The 24,789-nt window shown below is 48.7% G+C and overlaps 1 protein-coding gene across 4 annotated transcripts; it reads right to left on the bottom strand.

Annotated features, from left to right (window-relative positions):
- Nucleotides 1-7,975: 7,975 nt before the first annotated feature.
- On the bottom strand, nt 7,976-24,509 carry Tsks (testis specific serine kinase substrate). Of its 4 annotated transcripts, none has more exons than XM_027920424.2 (11): nt 23,834-24,509; nt 23,003-23,228; nt 13,692-13,787; nt 13,409-13,492; nt 13,064-13,147; nt 12,224-12,504; nt 10,827-11,021; nt 10,210-10,383; nt 9,443-9,578; nt 8,253-8,452; nt 7,976-8,155 (listed from the first exon to the last, which is right to left on the bottom strand). In XM_027920424.2, exons 1-11 carry the CDS (start codon nt 24,001-24,003, stop codon nt 7,999-8,001), a joined length of 1,803 nt encoding a protein of 600 aa, XP_027776225.1. In that variant the 5' UTR covers nt 24,004-24,509; the 3' UTR covers nt 7,976-7,998. The 4 variants fall into 4 exon arrangements, with proteins under 4 accessions (XP_027776225.1, XP_027776229.1, XP_027776226.1 ...); XM_027920428.3 differs by having other exon boundaries at nt 8,253-8,409; nt 23,834-24,507; XM_027920425.2 differs by having other exon boundaries at nt 8,285-8,409; nt 23,834-24,506.
- Nucleotides 24,510-24,789: the final 280 nt, after the last annotated feature.

Below are 24,789 nucleotides of genomic sequence, written 5' to 3'. Positions count from 1 at the left end.
GTGTCAGCAGCTCCCCTTCTGGACAATCTGGAGACCCCTCTCCTGGCCTTTCCCAGTTTCTAGAGCTGGCACCTTCCTGGGCCCATGGCCCCTCCCTCCATCTTCAAAACTGGATCCAGGGCATCTCTGCGCCTTTTTTCCAGGGTCACATCTTTCTCTGACTGACTCCTACCTTCCTCTTTCACTCACAAGGATCCTCGTGTGAAATAAAAAATAAAAAGGATTCAGGGTGTAGCTCAAGGTTCAATCCCCAGAACAACAAAACAAAACCACCTGTGAGCCTCCTGCCTCCGTCTCCCAAGTCGTAGGGATTACCGTGCCCCTGTGCCCAGCAGGGACCCACTGTTTGAAGAATCCCTGTTGGGTCCTCCTGATCTAAATACTTGGGAGGGTCTGACAGAAAGAGCACACCATGGGCAGTGCCAGCTGCAGGTCTCAGGATGGCCTATGTTTGGAAGCTCCTTCTCAACCCCCTGCCAGGAGTTCTTTTGGAATGGTGCATGGCCTTGCTTTGGAATCCTGGGGTCTACACTGTGATGTTCCTCTCAGGGGTCTACACTGTGACTCTCCTCTCAGGGGTCTACACTGTGATGCTCCTCTCAGGAGACTCCTTGGCATAAACTCTCCACGTGCTGTATCTGCAGATCCATAGGCAGTTCTAGTACCACGCGGGTGTGCTGGGTTGCGTGACCCAATTGGCAAAGATGCTTATGCTGAAGTGTACACCTGGTCTGAGTGCCACTCAAAGTGGGAAGTCTTCCAAAAATGAGTTGGAGGAGTATTTCTAAGTATAGAATGCACTTGGAGACGCCTGTGCCCAGGCAGGAAGAACGGTGCTCCTTGGTGGTGACCTGAGTAGTGACTTTTTTTTTTTTTGCTACTGGGAGTTGAACCCAGGGCACTCTACCACTGAGCCACATCCCCAGCCCTTTTTCATCTTGGGACAGGGTCTCACTAAGCCGCCCAGGCTGGCCTTCAACAAGGGATCCTCCTGCCTAATTTATTTTATTTGTTTATTTTTACGTGGTGCTAAGGATTGAATCCAGAGCCTCACACATGCAAGGAAAGCACTCTACCACTGAACCACAGCCCAGCCCCATGAGGTAAAATAATTTTCGACAAGGGTGCAAGGCAGTTCAATGGAGAGGGACAATCATTTCAATAAATGGCATTGGGAAAACTGGATATCTTTGTGTAAAAGAACAAAACTGGACTCTTACTTTATACCATATATCAAAATTAACTCAAAATGGATCCAATTATGTAAATGTAAGAGTTAAAACTATAAAACTCTTAAAGCAAAACATATGGGAAAAGCTTCATGACATTTGAGTTGGCAAGGATTTCTTTTCATATTATACCAAAAGCACAGGCAACAGAAGAAAAAAGATAAATTAGACTACATCAAAATTTGACACCTCTGTTCATCAAGGGACATCAGAGTAAAAAGACAATACGTCAAGGGGAGAAAAGATCCACAAATTATAGCTCTGGTAATGGGTTAGTATCCAGAATATAAAAAGAACTCCTACAACTTAGCAAAAAGCACAACCAGTTAAAAAAATGAACAAGGAACTTTTAGACATTTCTCCAAAGATCTACAACTTGCCGACCAGCACATGAAAAAGTCGTCCACATCATGAATCATTAGGGAAATACAAATCAAAACCCACCTATTAGGGGGACTACTATAAAACCACCCGCAGCAAATCACCAGAAATAACAGGTGTTGGCCAGGACACAGGGAAAGTGCCAGTCTGGGGCACTGCTGTGGGGATGTCAAATGGTGCAGCCAATGCTGAAAATGGTATTATTATTATTATTATTATTATTATCACTAGGTACATGGAGATTGAACCCAGGGGCACTCAACCACTGAGTCACATCCCCAGCCCTTTTTTATGTTTTTTGTTTGGGTACTGGGAATTGAACTTGGGAGCACTTAACCACTGAATCACAATCCAAGTCCCCCCACCTTTTTAAATATATTTTATTTAGAAACAGGGTCTCCCTAAGTTGCTGAGGCTGGCTTTGACCTTGAAGCCTCAGCCTTCTGAACCACTGGGTTTATAGGTGTGTGCCATTGCCCGTGCTCTTTTTTGCTGTTGTTTTGAGACAAGGCCTCACTAAGATGCTGAGGTTGACTTGAGATCCTCCTGCTTCAACCTCCAGAGCTGCTGGGATTGCAGTCATGTGTCACTGGATCAGCCCCAGCCCTTTATATTGTTTATTTTGAGACAGGGTCTCACTAAGTTGCTCAGAATCTCACTAAGTTTCTTAGGGCCTTGCTAAATTGCTGAGGTGGGCCTCAATCTGTTTTTTAATATTTACTTTTTGGTTGTAGTTGAACACAATACCTTTGTTTTATTTATTTTTATGTGGTGCTGAGGACGGAATCAAGGGCCTTGCATGTGGTAGGCCAGCGCTCTACAGCTGAGCCACAACCCCAGCCTGGGCCTCAATCTTGTGATCCTCCTGCCTCAGCCTCTGGAGCTCCTGAGATTATGGAAATATGCCACCTCCCCTGGCAATATTTAATTTCTTGAGGAAAAATTAAGTATAGAGTTAGCAGATGATCCAGAAATTCCACATCTGGGTATATACCCTAAAGAATTGAAAGAAGGGGTGAGATAGAATAGAAGGGGCCCTACCCTCACCGAGGTTTCCTTTCCCCCACTGTGCTACGTCTTTATTGTTTTGGCAGATGGCATCCATCCAGGGCCATAGCCTTGTAGCCTTGCAGGCCTGCTGACCCGGTCTGGTGCACGTGGGGTGGGGATGGCTGCTGGGCCAGGATCCTAGCTGTCTGGGGCTGGGGGATGCTCTGGACGTCTGTCCTGGGGGCCAGGAGGTGCAGTGGGGTCCTCCACCAGGGCGAGTGCCTCGGCCTCTGCGGCTCAGGCAGCCATAATAGGAGCCTCAGTGGGGTGATCCCACCTGGGCTGGCAGCACGCCCTGAGCCCAGCAGGTGTCTGAGGACAGTAGCGGCCACCAATGCCTGCGCAGTGCCCGGAGGCCTCCCGCCGGCGGCCCCGGGCTGTGCACGTCCCAGTGAGGTGGCCTCGCGCCTGGTCGGCCGCCGTCCTCACCAGAGCCACGCGTCCCTGCAGCCCCTGCCCCCCGGCCAGGCTGCTGTCCCGCGGCCTCCAGGGGGGGCGGTAGTGAGCACCCCAACCCTCCTGGTTTTCTCAAATTGAGTGGGAGTTTATTTTAGGGTGATAAATGATAGAAGTCTTTACGTTTTATATATTTTAACCAATGACCCAACAATATTTTGAATGATTTCATGTCCTTAGTTGACATATTTGTCAAATACTGTTATACATGAAGTGTTGATTCTATTTCTACTGTTCCTCCAAGACCACACCGATTAGTGTTTCCTTATAATATATTAATATCTTGGCTGTAGATCCTGTTACTACTATTCTATAGAATACTATTCTTTATTCTATAAGAGCTTTGATCATGTACAACCAGAAGAATGAGAAGTTATTCTCTCTCTCTCTCTCTCTCTCTCTCTCTCTCTCTCTCTCCATATGTATGTATGTATGTATGTATATATATATATACACACACAAAAAAAACTGAATTTAAAGCTTTGCCGAGTTGCTAATACAAAAATTTGGGTATTAGTTGCCAGGATTGGGACCCTGACGCATACAGTGGGGAGAATCAGTTGAACGCAAATAAATCTGAGAATCTCAAACTTTCTCATCTCAATGTCTTTGCCTCCTACTGTACTCCCCCACCTTTCTTTTTCTGGTACTGGGGATTGATTTCAGGGATGCTTTACCACCTTTTAGCTTAGTTTTGTTTTGTTCTAGTTGTAGATGGACACATACCTTTATTTTACTTATTATTTGTATGTGGTGCTGAAGATCGAACCCAGTACCTCACCTGTGTTAGGCAAGTGCTCTACCACTGAGCCACAACCCCAGCCCATCTTTTAGTTTTTGAGACAGAACCTTGCTAAATTGCTGATGCTGGCCTCAAACTTTCAGTCCTCCTGTCTCAGCTTCCAGAGGTGGTGGGATTACAGAAATGATTGCATTGTTTTAAAAATTTGCATTTTGACATGATGAGCATCTCTTCCTATATTTACTTGTCACCTGTATGTCTTCTTTCTCAAGATGTCTGTTGCACACGGGCTGCTTCTTAAACTGCCAAGATTCTCTAACATTTCTCCCCATTAAGAGAGCAGTCAAGGGCTGAGGTTGTGGCTCAGTGGTAGAGCGCTCACCTAGCACGTTTGAGGCCCTGGGTTCGATCCTCAGCACCACATAAAAATAAATAAATAAGGGCTGGGGATGTGGCTCAAGTGGTAGCGCGCTCACCTGGCATGCGTGCAGCCCAGGTTCGATCCTCAGCACCACATACAAAAAAAAAAAAAAAAAAAAAGATGTTGTATCTGCCGAAAACTAAAAAAATTCTCTCTCTCTCTCTCACTCTCTTAAAAAATAAATAAATAAAATAAAGGTATTGTGTCCAACTACAAGTTAAAAAATAAATATTTTTAAAAAGAGAGAAAGAGGTCAAGGGCTGGGATTGTTGCTCAGTGGCAGTGCACTTGCCTCACACATGTAAGGCACTGGGTTCAATTCTCAGCACCACATATATATAAATAAATAAAGGTCCATCGACAACTTAAAAAAAAAAAAGAAAAGAGCAGTCAATGTCCTCTGCACTTGAGTCTGGTGACTGCTTCAACCAATAAATAAGATGGAAATGATAATGTGTGTCCTAAACAATAAGTAAATGTATTGCCTTATATAATGAGAAGTCTGGGTGTCATGTAATTCCAAGCATGGTTAAATGTTCTGTCCTGAGTCTATGGAGAGTTTGGATTCTTTTTGTCTTTCTGCTCTGCCATCCTTGGCAGGCTGGCTCTTGTCCTCAGACTGGCCACCTCATGACTTGAATATGGTTGCTGAAGCTCCTGCCATCTGTGCAGACAGATCATATCAGGCAGAAAAGGAGAAACAATTGTTTCTCAGAAACAAAAATGAAAACAAAACAAAACAAACAAAAAACCCTCTTTTTTAAGAGCAAGAAAAAGCCAGGTATAATCCCAGCAACTCAGGAGGCTGAAGTGGGAAGATTATAAATTCGAGCCCAGCCTCATCGTATTAGTGACAGCCTGTCTCAAAATAAAAATATAAAGGGGTGGGAGTGTAGCTCAGTGGTAGAGCACTTCTGGGGTTTAATCCCTAGTACCAAAATAAAGAAGCAAGAAACACTTTTCCCAGAGTTATCCCCTCCCCCATTTCTCTTCAACACATCTCAACCTGACCTGTACAATACGCCAGGCTACCGGCATCCCAGGTGGGGAGAATGAGACCACCACACCTTGGCACACACCAGTAATAATTCTCCTCTCAAAATCCTGGAGTCGGGCCACACTGCCTTGAAAAACACCATCACCCACTCTGAACTAAATTGGGGTACCATTAATAAACAGAGATAGAGTAAGGCCATTTGGGCTTCAACTAATGCTATCTACTAAGCTAGTGACCAAGATCACATCATTATATTTCTCAGCACATTAAGAAGTTGCATGATAGGGCTGGGGCTGGGGCTCAGTGGTAGAGTGCTCACTTAGCATGCATAAGGCACTGGGTTCAATCCCCAGCACCACACAAATATAAATTATATTGTATCAATCTAAAACTAAAAAAAAATAAATTAAAAAAGAAGTTGCATGATAGACTAAAGTATGCAAAAGCTTGTGAGCTGGACAGAGGTGAGATTGAATTCCAGACTGGCCTTCAACTTGAGATACTTCTGTCTCAGCCTCCTGAGTCACTGTGATTTCAGACCTGTGCCACCATGCCTGGCCAGAAAGACTTCTACTCACCTTTTACTCAGCTTACTTGCTAAATTCGCTGCTTTTTCTTTCTGGGCGTGGGGGTTGTGGTAGAGGATAATAAGGATTGAACTCAGGGGCACTTGACCACTGAACCACATCCCCAGTCCTACTTTGTATTTTATTTAGAGACAGGCTCTCACTGAGTTGCTTAGTGCCTTGCTTTTCCTGAGGCTGGCTTTGAACTCAAAGATCCTCTTCCTCAGCCTCCTGAGCCGCTGGAATTACAGGCGTGCGACACTGCACCCAGATTAAATTCACTGATTTTTAAAAATGTATATGTTGTTGGATTCCCTGAGATTCTCTACATGCACAATTACCATCTAAGAATAATGATAGTCTTCTTTATTTCCAATATTTATACTTTTTATTACAAATCAGAAGAATAGGGATTGTCTTTGGGGCTGGCCACATTTCCAGGTCCTGGTTGGTAGAAGGCATGAGAGGGATTCAGAGGTGCTGGTATGTCCTAAATCTCAGTAGTGGCTACACTAGAAAGTTCCTCTCATGTAATTCATTGAGGTGTATACTTTCAACTTGTGAATTTTTCTATTTATAGTAAACTTCAATTATAAGTTTAATAACATCCTTGTGGTAGTTTCAAATAAATTCAAAGATTGACATTGTGTTCCAAACATGTCTGTAAATAATTCTTTGTTAAATTTCTTGAGTATGATCTGGACTCATGACTCTTTTCTTTTTATGGGGCCGGGGAACTGAACCCAAGGGCACTCAACCACTGAGCCACATTCCCAGCCCTTTTTTAAAATTTTTTGAGATAGGGTCTTGCTAAGTTGGTTAGGGCCTTGCTAAGTTGCTGAGACTGGCTGTGAACTTGAGATCCTCCTGCCTCAGCCTCCTGAGTTGCTGGGATTACAGGTATGCACGCCTGGCTTGTGACTCATTTCCAGTGAATATTAAAATGGGGATTTGATGGTAAATTTAGGTTATAAAAAGCACTGTGGCTTCCTGCTCATTCTTACACTTCTTGTTTTGGAAGAGTCTGTTAGTCAACTTTCTAATACTGTCACAAAATACCTGAGAAAAATAACTTAAAGGAGGAAAGTTGTGTTTTGATTCATAGCTTCAGATGTTTCAATTTGGCCTTGTTGATTCTGGGCCCGTGGTGAGATAGAACATCACAGCAGAGAGTTTGTGACGGAGCAAAGCTGCTCACCTTAAGGTGGCCAGGAAGAGAGAGAGATGGGGGGTGGGGGGAGGAGAAAGAAGGAATCAGGGACCAGATATACCCTTCAAGGTCAGGCCCTCAGTGACCTCTTTCCTCCAGGTAGGCCCCACCTCCTAAAATTTCTACCATCTCCCAAAGTGCCACCAGCTGGGGAGCTAGCCTTCAAACAAGGGCCTTTGGGGACATCCCAGATCCAAACCATAACAGAGATGGTAGTGCTGTGAGAACACAAGTCCTCCAACCAGTACAGATGACTGCAACCCTGGCTGACATTTTCCCTTCCTCCCTCCTTCTCTTTCTTCTTTCTTTCCTTCTCGACAGGGTCTCACTGTATTTCCCAATCCTCCCACCTCAGCTCCTCGGGTAACGGGGATCCCAGGCATATGCCACCATGCCCAGCCTGGCTAACATCCTGACGGCAGCCTCACAAGGATCCTGAGTCGGAGCCACCCAGCTAAGCCACCTTTGGATTCCTGACTCCCAGAAAGTGTGTGAGATAACATGTGCATACTATCTTAAGCAGCTACAATTATCTAGTAAAAATTGCCCTAAAAATTGTTGGCCTGACAGGCTCAAACTGCACCTCTGAACATATGTCTACCCCACCCCTCCTCCAAGAACAGGCCATTGTTAGCACCTCCTTGGGAACCTGGGTGTTGGGAACCCAGACACCATGCAGCTAAGGATTCAGTGAATCCTGGTGGGCACAGAGGGTGGCACGTGGTGTGTGCGCAGCTCACTACCCCCTCTTCTTTTTTTCTTTTTTTAATTTTTAGTTGTAGTTGGGCAAGATACCTTTATTTATTTTTATTGATGCTGAGGATCGATCCCGGGCCTTGCATGTGCTAGGCGAGCACTCTACCACTGAGCCACAACCCCAGCCCCTCACTACCCCTCTTCTTGATGCCAAAAAGGAGACGGAATTCATGCCAGCATGAGAGGCCATTTATTGCTCAGGGGCTGGACCCCCACGTTTTGGGGGAGCCCCCCCACTACTTCCTCCCCCCATTGTCCCCGTGGACCCCTCAAGTGGCAGGTTGCTGAGCTGATCGTGGAGGGAGCACATCTTCAGGTGTAGATAGTCCAGAGTGGCCACCTTCTCCCTGTAAGGACAGACAGTGGGGAGTCAGCACTGGTGTGGCTTGGTGTTGGGGTGTGGGAGTCAAGGGAGGGGTTCAGGCCCTTTCCCCAAAATCTCACGCTCCTCCCATGCCCTCAGCCTCCTTCCTCACTCCGGCTTCATCTTGTCCGTCAGCAGCAGGTTCTTGGCCCGCAAGGCCTCGTCTTGGGCCAGCCGAAGGGTGGAGCTCAGGGCCTCTGCCCTGACGTGTTTGGCCAAGGCCTGGCGCTCCAGCTCCTGGGGAGAGGAGTGTAGGTGCCGCTGGGCTTGCTGTACTGGGCTGGGAGTGGAGGGGGAGCTGGATCGCGGAGGCAAGGGGCAGGGTCCCATGGGGCCCACATTCCTCCCCGAGGTATCCCATCATGCCTTGAGGCTGAAGCCAACCCTGGCATCCCACAAGGCACTGGTTGCACTAACCCTGCGTCTATTCCTTGATACATTGGCCTATATCTCAGCAAGCACTAAATCACATCTAAGACGTTGTCCCCCAAAGCTCACGAACCATCCTGTATTTGATATGCATGTGCCCACCTTGTTGTGACCTTCCATGTCCCAGAAGAACCCGTGTTTCCTTATCCACAAGACCAGAGTCTCTCACAAGAACAGTCCTTAGTGCTCTGGTTCTCTCTATCCCACAGTGCACCAAGCCCATGTGCTCCCCTGTACCTGTCCTGTGGCTCTGCCACATCAACATCCCATGCTGCTTATCATCCATGGGGTCAGTGTTCCGTAATACAGTGGGTCTCCATGTCCCACAATGAACCAGGACTCAAGTCCCAGCAGGTACTGGGCTTCAGTCTGTTGCCCCAAGAAGAGATATGGTTCCATTTTCCATGATGCAGTAGTTTATGGTGACCAAAAGTCACTGGGTGCCCTGTCCGGCCTCACTGATCTCTCGCTGATTTCACTGATTACTGATCTCACTGCGTCTCTGAAGGTCTGGCCGGGGAAATCAGGCCAATGTCCCATGAATTTTTACACTGGTTATCTGCCTCCTGGTTCCCCAGTACGCCAGATGCAATGACCCATCATGCCTTGGGCCCAAATCTAGAGCCCAGAGTTCCAGAATGATTGGCCTATGACTCAAACCACCAAGCTGCTTGCCCCTCCCCCTATGCATCAGAATTAAGTCCACCCCCAACAACTGCTGCCCACAGCTCAGCCCTTCCCTTCTGGTCACACACCAGCAGTACCCTCGTGCCCAGGACTCCGTGTCCCCTGCCCTGACAGAAAAGTAAAGTGGGGCATGGTAGCCCATGGTCCCTGGTACCAGAATCTTCTTGTGTAGCCTCTGGCAGCTGGGACAAGCAGGAGCCAGGCCCCTCTGCTTCACCTCGTCCACTAGCGGGGTCAGCGCTCGCTCCAGCAGATGCTGCAGGGACTCCGAAGACAACTGCTGCCCCTGGCTGGGGGCGGGAAGGGTGGTCACCAGATGAAAGAGGCCCAGTACCAACTCCATCCTCAGGATGCCCATGCACACCTTCCCAGACTCCACCTGGCCCTGTTTCCATTATGCACCCCATACAACCTTCCACCCACGCACTGGGGATACCCCATGGTGTATCAGGTGTCCTTTGGTTCCTACTACTTAGGGGCACCATCAGTCCTTGGTTTCCAAAAGCCATCAAGAACTCACATTTCCTCTAGTGCACAAGTTAAACCTGATCTCAAGTTGTACAAGGAATTCCCCCTTCCCACAATGAACCCAGTGTGGTAGCCTTTTTTTCCCACCACACACGAGGTCTCACTTTCTGCACCATGTAGGGAGAAACCCCGCTTCCTACCATGTACCACATCCCGACCTTCCCACAATGCACTGGACATACATGATGCTCCAAATGTAGCAAAACGCTATATTTAGCTTGTGGGAAGGTAAGAAATGTCGTTCCCATTACTCAGCACGACTGACTGATCCTACAACACGCTGTCTCCCACAATGAACACCCCTCTCCCCCTTGCTGATACCCCACATCTCCTTCAATGCGCTATCCTCCCTGGGACTCGGAATGCACCAGGAAGCTGGCCCCACCCCCATACCTGGCACAGCGGGCACAGGAGCCTTGCGTGGATCGATCCAGGCTCATGGAGTGGTCAGGTCCTCTTCGGGGGTTCTGAAATTGCCGCCCCAACTCCTCCAGAATCGGTTTCACTGGGCCAAGCCCCTCCAATTCGCTCCTCAGTGAAGCCACAGACACAGCTGACCGCTCCACCCTGAGCATGAGCGTAACCAATGCTGTGTGGTAGACTTCACCCACCATTGGTCCAGCACCTGAGTCTCCATCAAGTCTTCAATACTCTGCCCTGCCCACCCCTCTTGCTCTGTTGGCTCCTCCTTTTGTATTTTAACATCTGGACTGCCTTCGCCCTGTTTCTAGATGACTTTCCCTGATCCCTGGTGTCCACTCTTTATCTCTTTAGGGCTTGGAACACATCTCTTCTCTAATTGGCTCCATCCCTCCTTCTTTAACGTGCATACAACTCTTCCTGCTATCTAATTGGCGCTTCCCAACGTCAGTATAAGATCCGGAACGCTCAGACCCCCGCTGATTGGCCCATCCTTTTTTTTCCCTCAAGACTCCGCCCCCGCGATGGCTTCGCCCCACCCCTTCGTGGCGGACACCAGCCCCACCCCACGCACCGGCCCCAGCCCTCACATGGTGCACAGCTCGTCGGCCCGACCGCGAAGCTCCTGCAAGCCTCGGGCGGTCTGAGCTTGCTCGCGTTGCGCCCGCTCCCACTGGCCCAGGAAGCCGTCAAGCCTGCCGCCCAGGCCCCCTAGCAGCCGCAGGGCCTCCTGCACAGCCCCCTCCTCCTGATGCCACCGTGCGGTCAGCGAGGACACCTCCCTCCTAGAGGGAAAGAGGGATAGAATAGCGGGGGATTAGGTTTGGTCACGCTGCGCTATACCCACCCAGAGCCCCAGACCCAGCCGGTCCCCAAATTCTCTTGTGCCACCCTTTTGTTGAAATCTGGTCATGTCCTCCAGAATTCTGCCTTATCAGTTAGCCTGGGCCTTCCCTGTCAGGTCCCCAGTCTCCACCACTGCGCCTCCAGACGCCATCTCTCCAGACACCTCTCCCCCCTATCCTGCCCACTCAGATTGGTCACTAGGCCCGGCTTCCCTGAAGCTCCGCCCACCTCGGTTTCACTGGAGGTAGACCTACCAACCCCGACTCAAAAATTAGTTCTTTGCGTGAAGAGAGCGCCTACAGAATGGAAGAAAATCTTTACCACACGCACCTCAGACAGAGCACTAATCTCCAGGATATATAAAGAACTCAAAAAACGTAACACCAAAAAACAACCCAATAAATAAATGGGCTAAGGAACTGAACAGACACTTTGCAGAAGAAGAAACACAACTGATCAACAAACATGGAAAAAAAAATGTTCATCATCTCTAGCAGTTAGAGAAAGGCAAATCAAAACTACTCTAAGAGCCAGGGGTAGTGGTGCACACGTGTGTAATCCCAGCAACTGGGGAGGCTGAGACAGGAGGATTGCAAGTTCAAAGTCAGCCTCAGCAAAAGCGAGGCACTAAGCAACTCAGTGAGACCCTGTCTCTAGATAAAATACAAGATAGGGCTGGAGATGTGGCTCAGTGGCTGAGTGCCCCTCAATCCCTGGTACCAAAAAACCCTAAGACTTCATTTCACTCCAGTCAGAATGGCAATTATGAAGAATACAAGAGTGCTGGGGTGTGGCTCATTGGCAGAGTGCTTGTCTAGCATGTGTGAGGCACTGGGTTCTATTCTCAGCACCGCATATAAATAAATAAAATAAAGACCCATCAACAACTAAAACAAAAATTTTAAAAAGAATACAAGTAATAATAAGTGTTGGTGAGGACATAGGGAAAAAGACACGCTCATACATTGCTGGTGGGATTGCAAATTGGTGCAGCCAATATGGAAAGCAGTATGGAGAGTCCTCAGAAAACTTGGAATGGAACCACCCACAACACTTAGGCCCCGCCCCCAAGATATTTGACCACCAGCAAGGTCCCGCCTGCGTATCACCTCGAGGTGACATCCCTAGGCCCCCCGCCCACCTCAACTCCTCAAGACCGGCGGAGACCTTCTGCAGCTCCTGATCGCTCCCATAGGGGCTCTCTCCTGACCGGGGCGCGGTTCCCCAGCCCACGAGGCCGCGCAGCCGAGGGGGTTCTTCGGGACTCCCTGGTGGCCCGGAGCAGCCCTGGTTGGGAGCAACAGAGCCCAGGCCGAGCCGGGAGAAGCCGGCCTCCAGCTTCTGCTCCAACTCCTGTAGCTCGGTCTCCTGCCTCCGCGGCGTCTCATCCTGCAATTGCTGCTGCAGGTATCTCAGCTTCTCCTGGACCCGGAGAGAGAGCGGGTCACGGTGTCCAACCCTTCTCCTCCCGAAACCAACTCCGCCCCCAAATCTGCCCCAGTAATCGGAGACTGGAAAGTAAATGGCCCCGGAGAGAACATTAGGAAGTACCACGTGAAGTGGGAGGGAATGTGCCATTCCAACTCCACGGGAATCCAATTCGGAAATTCCCCTGTCTGCCCCCGCGACTCCATCCAGCCCTCCCCTCCACCCCAACTCCAGTCCTCTTAGGTGTCAAAGACCAGTCCCTGCCCCTTAGGAAGAACGATGGCAACTTTTTCAGCATTTCGTTGGAAAATGAGCGAGCATGTGAGCAGGACCAGCCTTCTCAGTCCAAGTCCAGCTCAGGTCTCTCTCTCCGGGGCTGGAGTCCCCATTCTGGGCATGGAAGCCTCCTTCGGATCCTCCTTATTAAGTGTGACCGTGAAAGCAGGGGCAGTGTCATCGTGATGGTGGCAGCAGGGCAGGAAGTCCCACCTGCGGTGTCTCCCAAGTCCCTCAGGTGTCCATCCTCCTCCCACAAATCTCCGGACCGTCTTACCTCCAGTAGGGCAGAGTTCTGCTTCAAGACGTTGGTTTTGATTTCAGCATCTTCCACCGACCGGGTCACCTTCCGGCAGTTCTCCTGGGTCAGGACACCAGGGCGGGGGCCCTGCCTTCCCATTCCAGTTCCGCTCCCTACCCTTAGGCTGGCTATTTCCAAGCAGGCTCCACCCCGCAGGCAGAACCCCACTTACTAGTCGTGGTCCCTTGACCAAAGGAATGGCTTCTGGCCTCGCCAGAACTGCGCTGTGCTGCTCCTCCGCCTCCTCCCATCTCTCTCGCGTCTAGGACTCCATTCCTTCCCCACTCACTTCTCACCCGACTCCCGCCCCCAGTGGCTCACCTTGAGTTGACTACAGTACCCTTCCAACTCTTCAGCCTCTTGCCGCCTTCTCTCTAGATTCTCGCTCAGCACCGAACACTCACTCTGGAACCGAAAGAGAGGAGGGTTACCGAGGTCAACGGGGACAGCCCACGGAAGGGGGATCTGGGGTTAGGAATGTCCCTTTCCTTTCTGAGTCTCGAGTTCCCATCTGGGCTAGGAATGCATCAGAGTACAGGCTTGTCTAACGAGAAATCCGCCCTGGAGGAAGACGAGGTCTGGGGAGAAGAGGCGGTTCTCATACCTGCAGGGTCTGCACGTGCTGATTAACCCGGGTGGTCTTTTCCTTCAAACTGGTGATGGAGTCTTTGGCCCGGACCAATCCACTGTTGACCCCGCTCTAGGGAAGAATGGGAGACAGTGGTTAGTGGGTTGTGGAGGCTCTTTTTGCACCCTGATTTTGCCCTGAAACAATGTGTGCCTTAAGCCAGAGGTGGCACCTCTTGTGTTCTTGGTGCACCTGTTTGGTAAACCCAAGGGAGAGCTAATTTTCTTCATGGTGGACTGGGAGAAGAATGAGTAGGATCCAAGAGGGACTGAGGGGCAAGGGTAGGGTGCTCAGACAGGTAGGGGAAGGAGGATGGTCTCAACAAACACTTTCGTGTGTGTGTGTGTGTGAACTGGGGACTGATTCCCCAACCCTTTCTGTAAATTTTATTTTGAGGTAGGGTCTCACTAAATTGCCAGAGGTGGCCTCAAACTTATGATCCTTCTGCCTCAGTCACCCAAGTAGCTGGAATGACAGGCAGGCAGAACTTCACTAGGAAAAACATACTGTTAAAACACATACTCTGACTTCCTTTCCCAGCACGTTTCAGATCATGAGCACATTCTCCACCAGGCCAAGCATTTACATTCTTCACAATCACACTGTGTGAGGTTCTACAGCCCCGTTTGCAAGGGGTCTTAGAAGGGTGACATTCCTGTACTCCCAGCTACACAACACATTAGGTGACCTTGTCAGAATTTAAACTCAGAAAATTTATTTTAAACCATGACACCATGTGGCTTCTGATCATCATTTCTTGATTTTTAAAAAATATTTATTTTTTAGTTTTCGGCAGACACAATACCTTTATTTATTTTTATGTGGTGCTGAGGATTGAACCTAGGGCCTCCCAAGTACTAGGAGAATGTTCTACCTCTGAGCCACAACCCCAGCCCCATCATTTCTTGATTTTTAAAAAAAATTTTGTGTGGGGGCTGGGGATGTGGCTCAAGTGGTAGCACGGTCGCCTGGCATGTGTGCGGCCCGGGTTCAATCCTCAGCACCACATACAAACAAAGATGTTGTGTCTGCCGAAAACTAAAAAAATATTAAAAATTCTCTCTCTCTCTCTCTCTCTCTCTTAAAAAAAAATTTTTGTGGTCCTTGGGATTGAACCCAGAGGGGCTCTACCACTAAGTGACATCCCCAATCCTTTTTATTTTGGGGAGAGGGGTACTATGAATTGAACCCAAGGATGTTTGACCACTGAATCACACCCCGAGCCCTTTTTAAATTTTTTATTTTGAGACAGAGGCTGGCTTTGAATTTGTGATTCTCCTGCCTCAGCCTCCTGAGTAGGTGGGATTATAGACATATGCCATCGATATTTTATACCACCATAAAATGCTTTGTGACTTCTGCCAAACTATGGTTCCAAGAAGGAGGCATGTGGCAGGCTCTATTCTTCCCATTTCCACTGCCACAGAAGCCTTAGTGTCACACTGAATTGCCAGAGACTACATTTCCCAGGCTCCCTTGCAGCTAGGTATGGTCAGTTCCATGGGGCTAAGTTCTGGCCCATGGAACTTGGATGAAAATAGGTAGTCAATTTCAGAATTATGCCTTTAAAAGAAAAGGAGTAAAAACTTCTTTCTCTCTGCCGCAGTCCGGCTGCAGCAAAATAATCAGGGGGGTGACGAATAACTTGTGTACGTTGATACAGCAGGAGTGGGAGCCCCAGATGGCCCTGGGGAGTGTCCCGGACTCAAACTGCTACTGGGCACAGGGAGCAAGAGCCTGCGAGACTGTGCCTCCAGGTCAGGTCTAGATTTGGGTTCCCCGCAGTGGAAGAGCCATCTCCCCGTACGGGCCACCATCTGCTGCAGTCCGGCTGCAGCAAAATAGCCGGGGGGCTCCCACTCCTGCTGTATCAATCAACACAAGTCGTTCGTCACCCCCCGGCTATTTTGCTGCAGCCGGACTGCAGCACTCTCTGCCCACTGTCTGGAATGCAAAGTTGACAGCTATCTTGGACCAGCAGATGGAGACCAGTGCCAGGAGCTTCCATGGATGAACATGCCTTCAAGTCCTGATGCCCGAGGATCTGACCAATTACTACATTTCATAGTGACTTGGGTGTTGACCCAGCTCAGACAGCAAGGTGTGGCTCCAGGTGTAGGTGTCACCCGCCCTGTTCCGTTGTAATCCTACCCCTTTGCCCTTTTTGGGATAGGATGTTCCATGAAACCTCCACTTGTGTGTTCCCTAGATAAGAATACAGAATTCCAGTGGCTCTCTTTCTTTCCATGGGCCCTTAAGCTCATAAAGCCGTCTCTGGAATATTGAAAAGGTACTTCTGTGTGTTTTTGTGCTTTCTCTGTCGTTTTCTTGAGTTACTGAAATAGTCAGATTTTGTGAACCCAGCATTAGGTCGCCAGCTAAGATAGATGCTGACAGCCAGACCTGAATTCTCAACACTGTGAGGTTGCCCATTCAAGTCCAACACCTGTGAAAACTTTTATAGGTCAGAGGGCTTCTTCTGTCTTGTGCAAACTATAATTCTGTGTCTGTCACAACAGTGAAATTTGTAAACTAATCACAGTTATTTATTTATTCATGGTACTAGTGATTCAACCCAGGGGCAATTTACCATGAGTAATATACTTAGCTCTTTTTATTTTGAAACAGGATCTTACTAATTTGTTTAGGGTCTGATTAAGTTGCTGAGGCTGGCCTTGAACTTGGGATCCTCCTGTCTCAGCCATCATGCCCAGCTATAGTTTATATTATTATTTTTTGGGGGAAGGGGGCAGCTACCAGATATTAAACTCAGGGGCACTCAACCACTGAGCCACATCCTCAGCCCTATTTTTTATTTTATAGAGATAGGGTCTCACTGAGTTGCTTAGTGCCTCACTTTTGCTGAGGATGGCTTTGAACTCTCAATCCTCCTACCTCAGCCTCCCAAGAATTAGTTCAGAAGTCTCTTAAAAAAAAAAAAAAGCACCTCTAGGATGGGGTGTTGCTCAGTGGCGAGTGCTTGCCTGGCATCTGTGAGGGTTTGAGTTTAGTCCTCAGAAACACATTCACATACACATACACACACACACACACACACACACACACCAAATTAATTAAATAACATTTAAATTTTAAAAGGCAACTTACAATAAGCATTAACAAAATAAACCCTCAGGAGTCGAAAAAAATCTATTTCCAGAGCTGCCACATCATGATACTTGAAATGTCCAGTTGTCAATGGAAAAATCATGATTCATGCACAGAAAAACAAGCAACTATGGCCCATCCACTGGGTTGGTGCTGGAGGAGAAAGCAATCAGTAGAATCTGTTCCTGAGGAAGCTTGGATTTGGATTTACAATTGAAGACTGTAAATCAACTATTTGAAGTATTTTCAAAGGACTAGAGGAAACCATATCAAAAAACACCAAAGGAAAATATGAGAATGATCTCTCACTAAATACAGCTTATTACTAAAGAGATACAAACTATAAAGAGGAGCCAAGTAGAAGTCAGGCATTGTGGTGCATACCTGTAATCCCTGTGACTCTGGAGGCTGAGGGAGGAGGATTGCAAGTTAAAGGCCAGCCTCAGCAACTTCTCAAAATCCTGTCTCAAAGTAAAATAAAAAGGTCTGGGAGTGTGGCCCAGTGGTGGAGGACTTGCCTAGCATGTGTGAGACCCTGTGTTTGATTCTCAGCACCACATGTAAATAAATAAAATAAAGGTTCATCAACAACTAAATATTTTTTAAAAAGAGAGATGCACAAATTTTGAGTTGGGAGGAAACAAGAAGAGAACGTGCCAAGTGATCCAGCTTACATGGAGGAAAATCATACACACCCACCCCACCTCACCCCCACACACATGCATATATTCATATTCATTTTTTGGGCTGGGTACTAGGGATTGAATTAAACCCAAGAGCTTTACCACTAAGCCACATTCCCAGCCCTATTTATTTTTTTATTTTGAGACAGGGTCTTGCTAAATTGCCTAGGGCCTTGCTCTGATGCTGAGGCTGGTTTGTGATCCTCCTGCCTCAGCCTCCTGAACACACTTCATTACAGATGTGCACCACTATACCCAGCAATAAATACAGTGACATAATTATATAACCTCCCCCTTCCCAGATGAAAGAAACCAATTAGAAATTCCAGGGATGAAAAGCACAATAAGTGAAGTGAGAAATTCAATTCACAAGAGGGAGCTCAACAGCAGGTTTGCGTATCCAGAAGAATGAATCATCAAACTTGAACGTAGTTCACTGAGATGATCCAGTCTAGCACGGTGGCACGTGCCTTAATCCCAGTGGCTCAGGAGGCTGAGACAGGAGAATTGCGAGTTCAAAGCCAGCCTCAGCAATGGTGAGGCCTTCAGCAGCTCAGTGAGACCCTGTCTCTAAACAAATTCCAAAATAGGGCTGGGGATGTGGCTCAGTGGTTGAGTGCCCCTGAGTTCAATCCCTGGTACCAAAAACCAAACAAACAAAAAAGATCTAATCTGAGGAACATTAAAAGAATGAAGAAAACTGAACAGAGGCCAAGACACTATGGGTCAGGGAGTCCCCAAAAGGAGAAGAAAGGGTAGAGAAACAATAGCTGAAAACTTCCCCAATTATTCAACACATCCAGGAAGCCCACGAACCCTTAATAGTGCAAACCAAAGGAACAGTGCCTAGATACATCATAAACAAACTTCTGAAAGACAACATTAAGCTGGATGTGGTGGCACATGGCTGTAATCCCAGAGGCTCAGGAGGCCAGGGCAAGAGGACAGCAAGTTTGAGGCCAGGCACAGCAACTTAGTGAGGCCCTAATCAACTTGGCAAGATCCTGTCTCAAAATATAAAAATACAAAGGGCTGGGGATGTGGCTCAGTAATAAAGCATCCCTGGTTAAACACCCAGTGCCCCCCCCCCCACAAAAAAAAGTTTGGGATGAAGAAAAATGAAAATATGACATACTAAAACTTAAGGAATGAATAAAGAGCAATGCTCTAAGGAAAATTTATAGCTGTAAATGCATTTTTAAAAAAGTTTATTGAGGGGCTGTGGTTGTGGCTCAGTGGTGGAGTGCTTGCCTAGCATGTGGGAGGCACTGGGTTGGATTCTCAGTATCACATATAAATAAATAAAATAAAGGTCCATTGACAACTACAAAATATATATTTTTTAATATTTCTTTTTTAGTTTTAGGTGACACGATATCTTTATTTTACATTTATGTGGTGCTGAGGATCAAATCCAGTGTCTCTGCATGCTAGGTGAGCACTCTATCACTGAGTAACAAAAAGATTACTATGAATAATTGCATGCCAACTAGATAACAAAACAAAAAAAAAAAAAATAGAAAAATGCCTAAAGAAGCACACACACTACCAAAACTGACACCAGAAGAACTAGGAAATACAAATAGACTCATAAGTAAGGAGATTTAGTAACAAAAATAATTTTAAAACTTCCAAAGTAGAAAAGTTCAAGACCAGATGGCTTCACTGGTGAATTCTGCCAATCTTTTTAAGAAATGTCAACAATCCATCTCAAATTCTCTTAAAAAATAGAAGTGGGAGGTGCTGGTCATGGTGGCACATGGTGGCAATTCCCAACTCATTCTATAAGGCCAGTACTTTCTCAAAGACATCACAAAAGAAATTCATAGACTAGTATTTTTTATTAATATATCTGGGATAATCCTCAACAAAATACTGGAACTTATTCTGGCAATATATACTATGACCAAGTGAGAATTATCCTATGAAAATCAACGTATTGCCGGGGGAGTGGCGCAGGCCTGTATTCCTCGGAAGGCTGAGACCCGAGGACCATGAGTTCAAAGCCAGCCTCAGAAACAGCGGGGTGCTAAGCAGCTCAGTGAGACCTGTCTCTAAATAAAACACAAAATAGGGCTGGGGATGTGGCTCAGTGGTCGAGTGCCCCTGAGTTCAATTCCCAGAATGAAAAAAAAAAAAAAAAAATGGATGGAGTGTGTCTGGGTCACTGGATTCAATCCCTGGTAATGAAAACATTAACGATCAAATGATTGATGTGTCCATGGAGAAAAAGCATTTGATGAAATCCAACACACTTTCATTAGGAAAAATCCCAACAAACTAAGAATGGCAGAGAACTTCTTCATGTTGATAAAAGGAATATGAATAGACTCCTTCATAAGTAAAGAGATTTAGTAATAAAGATAATTTTAAAACTTCCAAAGAAGAATGTTTTGAGGATTCTCACAAAATACGGTGGTTTAAAGTATGATTGTAAATTCTTTGACATTCCTTTGGAGTTTTAGTCCCCTCACTTGAATGTGCTGGACTAGGTGACTGGGGTCACGTAAGTAAAGTCAAGCAAAAGTGGTGAAGTAGGGTTGGGGATATAGCTCAGTTGGTAGAGTGCTTGCCTCCAGTGCTTGCTCAAGGCCATGGGTTCAATCCCCAGCACCCCCCTACACACACACACACACACACACACACACACACACACAAAGTGGTAAGGTATAACTTAAAAGAAATGATGAGTTCATAAGAGGAACTGTCTCTCGCTTGGAGAAATCACAGCTGGCATGTAAGAAACAGCCTCTATGGAGAAACCAGTGTCCTGAGGAAGTGAGGCCTCCACCCAAAAGGCAGGAAGGAACTGAAACCTCCCCAAGGGCCATGGGAGGGCACCATCTCTCCAGCCTCAATCAAACCTTCCGATGACTCTAGCCTGGGCCAAAATCTTAATTGTAACCTCAACACACCCCTTGGCTGGAATTTCTCAACTAAACCACTCCAGGTGTGTTGTTTTATGTTTGGGGGGTATTTGTCTCACAGCAGTAGCTAACCAATACAGAGCGTCTTTCTAAACTGAAGACTCAGAACATTCCTGTGGGTAACTGTTCTGGCGACCTAGGGAACAGATCCTAGTTCAACTCATTTCTGCCGCCCACTGGCTGTACAACCTCAGGGAGGGGACTTTACCTTCCTGTGCTTCTGTTTCCCAACATGTAAAATGGAGAGGCAACTAACAGCTACTCTTGGAGAATTGCTCCTGCGATGAAGGTGGGCTGGCCTGAAAGGCCCTTGTCAGTACTTCTGCAGCTGCAGACCCTGGATGTGGGGTGCAGCTCTGCTGGCAGAGGGAGGGGAGTGGGGAAGGCTGATCCCACCTGCTCGGCTGAGAAGCACAGAGTATGTTGGGGAGCAAGAGTCCTGGGGACAAGTTCCTCCTTGGCCACCCATGCGCTGTCCCACTCTCAGCTCTGCAGTTCTGTTAACCTCTCCCATAAAATGGGAATAATGACAGCTTGATGGCATCGGGGTCAATGACTCAATAGATTGGTAGCCAAGCACAGTGACTAATGTTGGCCCTTAAAAATGACAATGGACAGGACCTATAGCAAGGGGCCTTGATGACATGGACCCTCATAGTGGCCACAGGAAATATGCAGATTGCAAAACAGACCCTGAGCAGAGGTCCAAAGATCTACCCTGTCAGTCTTTGCCACTGATTAATCCTGAACTTCCAAACAGCAGCCTGCAGCCCCTGAGGGGGTGTAGCCAAGGTGAGAGTCATCCTTCCAGTTTTACCTGTGTCCCTCTGGCCTGGGACTCCTCTCTCAGCCAGCATCTCCATGGCCTCCTGGCTCCCAGGGCCCCTCTCTGGGTCTCTGTCCCCTCTCACACCCTCCTCCCCACTTTCTCCAGCTTTCTCTCTTGATGCAGCTCAGACCTGGGCAGGGCCCAGTGTCTGCTCTTGTCCCTCTTCTCTCTCCCTTGCCCCTACCCCCAGGCGGTTGTCTTTACTGTTTCCATTTTGAGAGGAGGAACCTGCTGGTGCTCCCTCAGCCTCAGCAAGCTCACCACGCCTCAGGCCTTGATCTGGCTGCCCAGGGCTTTTTCTCAGGCGTCACCAGCCACCGGGGGACAGGACTCAGAAATAGCTCTGGTGGGAGGCAGACAGCTGCAGTGCTGCGGGGAGAGGCTCCTGAGGCAGGAGGGAGAGCTGCTCCCACTGGGGGAGGAGAAGTCTCCCGAGGGCATCTCCTTGTCCTCCTTCCCCCGCACCCTTGCCTGGACTCCTCCCTGGCCTCCCTACCTTCCCTCCAAAGGCCACAGAGGAGCCTCAGGGAAGGAGAGGATTCCAGTTTAGCCTCGTGCCCAGCCCAGCCGCCTTCCCCCATGAACCCACATGGCTCCCCATCATCTGTGTGGCCAGTGCCCTCCCCGCTGTCCCTCTAGCTTGTCTCTCTGACATGCTACACTCCGGCCTGGGATCTGCTCTGCTCTTTTTTTTCCCCCTCTTCCTTCCTTTCTTGTGTGTGTGTGTGTGTGTGTGTGTGTGTGTGTGTGTGGGCACACACATGTGGGGGCTGGGAATTGAACCCTGGGCCTCAAGCATGCTAGACAAGCTCTCTTCCGCTGAGCCACATCCCTAGCCCCTCTCTTTTCCTTTTCCTTATTTATTTACTTACTTATTTATTATTCCTTCTGGTCCTGCAGGTGGAACCCAGGGGCACTTTACCACTGAGCTACTACATACATCCCCAGCTCTTTTTAATTTTGAGACAGGGCTTTGCTAAATTGCCCAGGCAGGCCTCAAACTTGCCTTCTCCCTGTCTCAGCCTTCTAAGGAGGCATTGGGCTTGTAGGCATGCACCACCACATCTGGCTCAGCTGGCACATCTTGGGCATTTAAGAAACATTTGTTGAAAGAACAAATGCAGCATCTCCATCTTACAGATGAGGAAATGTCAGCTCCCCGAACTAGAAAGTGCTCCAGTCAATGCGAGCAATAACCATGATCACGATCCTGTTATGTAAATGCAATTCTTAGTGTCTGTGTGGAGCCAGCCAAGCCTGGCCCAGGAATGGGGTAGAGGGAGGCAGAGTTCAAGGTCTAAGTTGTAGCTCTCCGTGCTCCTGTCCGGAATTCCCTAATTACCCTCAACTTGCTCACCTCTCCGTTTTGCCCCAGTTCGGGAACTCCTACTCAACTCTGCACGGCCTCCTCCAGGGTGCCTTCCCTGAGACCTCCAGCCTAGGTTGGGGGTTCCCTCGCTGGGATCCCCTCCATTACAGAATACATCCCCTTGGTCTGGGTCTGTCCCCCCCCCCAACTGGAAGCTCTCTAAGGGCAGGGTCTGGTGTGATTCTTAGCTATGACTCCAGCCTCACGTGGGACATTGCAAAGTGACCCCATGCATTAAAGACCACTCCCAGATTCATGCTGGCTGTCGAAGGAGGAGGCAGGGGCTCCACACCAAGAACACCTCTCCCCCTCCTCAGCATTTCCTGCCACCAGGGCCAGGACACTGGTGTGCCCCTGCCAGAGTCCCTCACCAGAAGTTCCGTGATGTCCGGGTCATCTGGAGCCCAAGGTGTGGTGGGGGAGGCAGGGGGCCCGGGCAGTGCCAGTGGACCGCTGTCTTCGGTGGTCGAGTCTGTCCCCGAGGAGTCGGTGGGCTCCACCGCGGCCAGGTTGAGCAATGACACATTGGTGCAGGCCGAGGACCGTTTGAGGTTCAGGCACCAGTGCATCGGCTCATGGGACATCCGGGGTTCCACCCTGGGGAGGAGCAGCAGGCAAGGGATGGCTGAGGATGCGCCCCAGGGGCTGCTAGCCTGCCTGCCGCCTGCAGGGCCCCCTCACCCTCCACTCCCTTCTCCGCCCTCTGCCTTCATGCATCCCTTGCCACCTGTTTTCTTTCCTCTTCGCCCTCACCACCTGCTTTCTTCAGACCCTTCCCTAGACTCTTCTCTTGACTCTTCCCTCCCCCCCATGCCAGTCCAGTACGTTTTTCCCCCTGCTACTGGGAATGGAACGCAGGGGTGCTTTACCACATCCTCAGCTCGTTTTTTTAATTTTTATTTTGGGACAGGGTCTCCCTAAGTTGCTTAGGGCTTTGCTAAATTGCTGACGCTGGCCTTAAATTTTGTGATCCTCCTTCTTTAGCCTCCCTGGGATGACAGGATTACTGCCACCACCCAGCTCAGCCCACTATGTCTTTCTCTCTGCCTCCCTCCGTCTCCTTCTTTGCCCTCTTGCTTGTCCCCCCACCCCCCTCCTCTTCTCCTCTGCCCCCTCCTCTCTAGCACCCGTAGTGGGACTTGGGCCATGTTGGAGGCAGTGCCGGCACTAGGATCATGCACAATAGGGTGCGACAAACCCACCCGTGGAAGGACACGGCTTTCTTTTTCTTCGTGATCCCTTTGGCTGGGTTGGTCACCCCCCCGGGAGCCTCTGGGACCAGCTGGCATCGGCTCTCGACACCTGCAGGGGGGTCTCCGGCCTCATGGATCTCTTTGGACTGCCAGATCGTCTTCACAACCACACTCGCCATGGCATTGGAGGCCTGCTCCCAGGGGGAGACTCACCACCTACTCTGACCACTGGCCCTCAGAGTCCCCTGTCCCCTCGGCCTGCCTCACAAAGGACTCAACCACTGGGCCCCAGTGGGGGGCAGGGAGTATGGAGAGCTGCATCCCCAAGGCATCCCCTAGGAGGAGGTCACAGTGGACTCTTCTGGTCCAGGATTCTAGATCTACAGCAGATGGCATTCCTCAACCCCCAGAATGCTGCCTGTTAAGAAAGGATCTCCACAAACGCTGAACCGCAGTCATGACACGCATGTATCTGGGGTTGCGTCAGTTTCCTGAGACTGCAGGAACACAGCGCCAGGCCCAGTGCCTTAAAGCACAGATGTTCACCAGGTCTAGAGGCCCGAAGTCCAAGATCAAGTGTGGGTAGGATGGTTCCCTCTGAGGACTGTGGGCCTCAGCTCCAGGCCTCTCTCCTCTCCTAGCTTCTGATGGCTTTAGCCACTCTCTGGCTTGCAGACAGACATCCTCTCCCCATATCCTCACGTGACCTTCTCTCTGCCTGTCCGTGTCCAAATCACAGCCCCTTCCTCCTTTTTTGTGGTACTAGGGATCAAACCCTGGGTCTTTCTCTCTCTCTCTCTCTTTTTTTTTCGGTAGCAGAAATTGAACTCAGGGGCACTTGACCACTGAGCCACATGCCCAGCCCTATTTTGTATTCTTTTTTATTTATTTATTTTTTTAAATTTTTATTAGTCATTGATGGACCTTTATTCATTTATTTGTTTATATGCAGTGCTGAGAATCAA

The sequence above is a fragment of the Marmota flaviventris genome, chromosome 18 (assembly GCF_047511675.1).
Source record: "Marmota flaviventris isolate mMarFla1 chromosome 18, mMarFla1.hap1, whole genome shotgun sequence".
Classification (NCBI taxonomy): domain Eukaryota; kingdom Metazoa; phylum Chordata; class Mammalia; order Rodentia; family Sciuridae; genus Marmota; species Marmota flaviventris.
This window is presented reverse-complemented; position numbering and strand designations above follow the sequence as displayed.

Coding starts and splice junctions, on each gene's coding strand:
- Tsks (XM_027920424.2), bottom strand. CDS start 24,003: ATGGCGAGTGTGGTTGTGAAGACGATCTGGCAGTCCAAAGAGATCCAT. Junction 13,788..23,002: donor CGGACATCACGGAACTTCTG/GTGAGGGACTCT, acceptor ATTCTTCCCTAG/AGCGGGGTCAACAGTGGATT. Junction 8,156..8,252: donor GCTGAGGGCATGGGAGGAGC/GTGAGATTTTGG, acceptor CTGTCCTTACAG/GGAGAAGGTGGCCACTCTGG.